Source organism: Physeter macrocephalus, chromosome 6 (genome assembly GCF_002837175.3).
Source record: "Physeter macrocephalus isolate SW-GA chromosome 6, ASM283717v5, whole genome shotgun sequence".
Lineage (NCBI taxonomy): Eukaryota > Metazoa > Chordata > Mammalia > Artiodactyla > Physeteridae > Physeter > Physeter macrocephalus.
In genome coordinates, this window is record NC_041219.1 from 25,306,011 (window position 1) to 25,310,730 (window position 4,720).

Below are 4,720 nucleotides of genomic sequence, written 5' to 3' on the forward strand. Positions count from 1 at the left end.
TCCATGTTCCTCTGTGCTTATTCTCCTACCCTTGGAAGATCCTCTGAACTACTGCTGTAACTTGCATATACTACTATGATAAAATTTATCCCTCTGTATTTCTATTGTTTGCTTAAATGATTGTGTCCTTTGTTACACTCTGATCACCTTAAAGTCAAAGATGGCGTCTTATTCATTCTTATGTCCCCAGTGTCTGGCACAGATCTAGTAAATACTTTTCCATGGATAAAAATCCACTCTGTACCATGAAAATCATGTTTAAAGTCATTGGGAGTATTTAGAATATGATACCAACCAGTTACATATGGCTATCAACTTAAAATTCATTAAAATTAAATAAAATTTAAAAATAAGTTCTTCGGGGCTTCCCTGGTGGCGCAGTGGTTGCGCGTCCGCCTGCCGATGCAGGGGAACCGGGTTCGCGCCCCGGTCCGGGAGGATCCCGCATGCCGCGGAGCGGCCGGGCCCGTGAGCCGTGGCCGCTGAGCCTGCGCGTCCGGAGCCTGTGCTCTGCAACGGGAGAGGCCGCAGCAGAGGGAGGCCCGCATACCACAAAAAAAAAAAAAAAAAAAAAAAAAAAAAAAATAAGTTCTTCAATTCTATCACATTTCTAGTACTCCATAGCCATATTTGGCTAGTGGATACAATACTGAACAGTATTGATATAGAACATTTTCAAAGTTGAACAGTGTTTTTGTACAATATTTTCAATCTTTATGAACAAATTTATCTTTTTTGAAATGTGAAAACACGAATTTGGACTGGTGGGATGCCCATTATTTTATAGCCCTGCACACTATTGCAAAGAAGACGGAGGATGCTATGGATGTTCAGTGATTCTTCATTGATGGGCACATTCTTTTCTAAAGTAGCAGAAAGCAACACATTGAAGTGACGGAAAGTTTTCCTTTCTTACTTACAGGCTGTGTATCCATGGGAAAATTACTTGACCTCTCTGTGGCTCCACCCACTCATCTGTAAAAGGGGTATTAAATAACCATACAGAGCCCACAGGGCTGTTGTAAACATTAAATAAGATACTTTCTATACAGTTAAGACATAGTATTCAATAAGTAATAGTGATTATCTTTATGGCACCTGCACCTCAACACTCTAACCTATTAACACAATGCGGAGGAAATGCTGAGAACCATGGATAGATTCCCTTCATAATTTTTAAGACTATCACCTTTGGTCTCGACACGCTATGAATTGCATAGACTGTTGCATAAGTAAGGGCTGACCCTAACTGGATCAGGGCTATGATTCTGACTCTGCATTTCCTATATCTCAATTTCATCATCTGTGAAATGGAAATAGTACATTCTTAGGGAATTTTTGTGATAAGTAGACATGGTCCAAAAAGAGCCAAACACAGAAGCTGGCAATTTGTTGTATGCATTGAATAAACTCCAGAAATAAATATCTATTGTTGCTACTGTTGTTGTTGTTGTTTTTATCTTTCTACCAGGAGTTATCTCATGTCTGCAATATATTCAGTGCTAGTTTATTGAATGAATGAATAAATAAATGAATGAATAGAGTATGCTAAAGCAATAAATAGCATTTTCCATTTATTGGCTGATGATAGACTATGAATAAATATCACTAACATGATCACTTGATAATTAAATAGCTCGTACAGAGCTTTGTACATTCCAGGCAGTAACTGGTATGAGGAGAATATGACTTTAACTGCAACAGTTTAGAGACCTGTGCTCTGACTCTCATGATTCTTGTTTTTTAAATTTATTTTTTAATTAATTTATTTTAGTTTGGGCTGTATTGTGTCTTCGTTGTGGTGCGCGCGCTTCTCACTGCGGTGGCTTCTCTTGTTGCGGAGCTCGGGTTCTAGGCACGCGGGCTCAGTAGTTGTGGCCCACGGGCTTAGTTGCTCCGCGGCATGTGGGATCTTCCCGGACCAGGGCTTGAACCCGTGTCCCTTGCATTGGCAGGCGGATTCTTAACCACTGCGCCACCAGGGAAACCCTCTCATGATTCTTATAATTATCCAAATATTATTTTGCTTTTCTGCCAAATTTATGTACAATACGTAACTGACTGCCCATTAATATTGACAGTGTGCATCTTCTGTTTACTCTTCGATTTTTAATACTAACCATATTTCTTTCAATAAGTAAACTCTGCTTTAGTCAGAGCCATTATAAAAACAGTCTGCTGTTTCATAATGGAAAACCAGATTTAGCTAATCATTTGACAAAGTTTCATCAAATATTTTTGCATTTATTAGCACCTCTGATCAATGCAGAAAAGTCTAAAATAATTGGGGTCATAAAAAGTGCCGGGGATGACAAACGATGTAAATGTAATGCTTAGCTGAGGCTGGTGGAATCTGTTCAATCATTCTACGGATACTGTTATAGTGTTTGGGCTAGTTATTCTTTGAGTGTCCTGACCAGATCCATTCCCCTCCCTTCTCTGCTCTGCCCCAGGAGGAAGCTTAATCTTCCTGGTTTTCTTGATGGTTATCTTCCCTTTAGGTTTGATCAGTGAAAGGATGTGAAGTAGAAGGAAAGAAAGGTTGATACCCTGCTTCAGTACTTCACCTCTGGTGGATGTTGCAAGCCCTCCAGGGACATGGCTGCCTGGGCATGGAAACCTTCCATGGTTGTCCTCTCACTTAGCTCCAGAAACTCAATTTCTTCTGCTGTCCATTTAGCCACATGGGTGAGAATGCCTTTCCTCCATTGCCCATTCCTAGGTGCCTCACCATCCCTAATTTCATGCCATAAACTCTGCACACACTCTAAAATAGTCCCTTCATTAAATTATCCTCATTTAAATTCTCTGGGGTAAATTCTGTTTTCTACCAGACCCTGACTTGTACAAAGGTTAAAAGAGAAAGCTCTATTGCCAGGTATTTACCAGGTATTTAACTATAAGAAAGTTATTAAGCTTCTCCTAACTTCAGTTTACTTTTCTACAAAATGAGAATAACAATAGTATTTACTCATTTACTCTATAGGGTTGTGAAATCTGTATGTAATAATGTGAGAGAATCTCATGACTTTTCCTGAAATTTTGTGTTAATATGCTTTTGTGTGTGGGTAAATGATGGAGGAGATTCATATTTTGCAACCATACGGGAAGCCAGCCTGAAAATGTTATGAAGGAAGGCAAAGCTGAAAGAATTGCAGAGAAACTCCGCTAGAGGCTCATCTAATAGCAGGACTGTTTTGTATTTCCCTTTATTGTTACCAGTTTGGATCTGGGTCTCAGTATTTACAATCAGAAAACACCCAAGGTTATAAAAGAAATAAACTGTTTTCTCATGTTTACTTATTAGATGGTGATAGCATAAATGTATTTTTTGATAAATATTTACTCTTGGTAAATCAGCCCATTCCCCAGGCTTGTTGAATGGTCTGCTTTGATAGTTATTTCTAAATCCTGCAGAAAATAAAATTTTAAAATCGAAGGTTTAACTAAATGCAGGAAATATTTCTAATACATCTAGTAAGTACAGAAATACTCAGCCTGATTACACACATAATAGTTTTAAAATTGATTTAGTATTTAGTAACTAAAAATATTGGTTTTTATAGACCAATAAGAGAAAGTCAGTTTTGTGCCTTATCAGCTTAATACTGAATATAGATAAAGTAAGTTATAATGCACAAATGTCAAAGGACAGAGGTAGAATACATACCTAAGAACTTGAAAAGGTGTGCTGTTTTTATCAAGACAGCAATGTTTACTCTCTTCAGAAAATTGAGGTTAGGGAAGATTTACAATTACGCTTTTATACAATAGTAATTTAAAATGTACTTGTGAATTTATTTTTTTTCAAAATAATGACATTAGCAAACATTTTACATAGCCTGTATTGAATTTACACACTCAAATGAGGCTTTATCAGTAATAATGGGGATGAATACATTATTGCTAGACTATGTCAAAGGCACTAACCTCCCTATGAGTTACAGAAGATTGATACCATTTTTATTGATTTCTTCTGGAAATTAAAAGCTCTACTAAATTGTTTACTCCAAATTTTACATTTAGTGAAATAAGAATATCTGCAATAGCTCAGTTAACATCAATAATAAACTTCAAAAAAGGATTCTGAAAATGGCAGGCAAAATTTTTTTTTTATTGTAGGCAATTATTTAAACTGCATATTTGGCTTTACGCATAATAAGTCATGTGGGAAAAACATCCACATTGCAGTTAGGTTTCCAGTATCTAGCTTTAATATATTTTTTTTTTTTTTTGAGCAGTGACGTTAACGGGATTTTGCCAGGTTATAAAAACGAGGGCTTTCTTGGGAGCTACTTGTAGTTTCCGAGCTGAATGGCAGAGCGCACATAGACACATCGGAAGGTGGATGGCTGGATCTCCCAGTACTGGACTGGGTTGCTGAAAAGGCTCACCCCGGAATAAGAAGCCTTTTTGGTGTTGTATCCAGGTGGGCAGAAGTCGTTAGGGCCGATTGCAGAGATGTTGTTGTTATGAAGGTAGACAACCTACAACCCAAAATAGTGGCACATGGTTATTTTCCCTCTAAATATATTGAGACCATACACGTAAATACTTTATTCTTTTTTGGTACACTCATCCTTCAGTTTAAATACCTTAATACTTCTCAAACCAAACTTTTGATTTCTCTATCTTTTTTTTTTTTTTTTTTTGCGGTACGCGGGCTTCTCACTGTCGTGGCCTCTCCCGTTGCGGAGCACAGGCTCCGGACGCGCAGGCT

General features: G+C 37.7%; 1 protein-coding gene across 2 annotated transcripts in view; it reads right to left on the bottom strand.

Annotated features, from left to right (window-relative positions):
• Positions 1-3,473: 3,473 nt before the first annotated feature.
• The window catches only part of DCN (decorin), a 37,462-nt gene continuing 36,215 nt past the window's right edge, over positions 3,474-4,720 (bottom strand). Inside the window, exon 8 of one of the 2 annotated variants that reach the window (XM_007123696.3) lies at positions 3,474-4,487. In XM_007123696.3, the coding sequence (XP_007123758.1) occupies positions 4,293-4,487 (195 nt within the window). In that variant the 3' untranslated portion in view covers positions 3,474-4,292. The remainder of the gene's footprint in view (positions 4,488-4,720) is intronic. The other variant, XM_028490431.2, reaches the window with a different exon arrangement.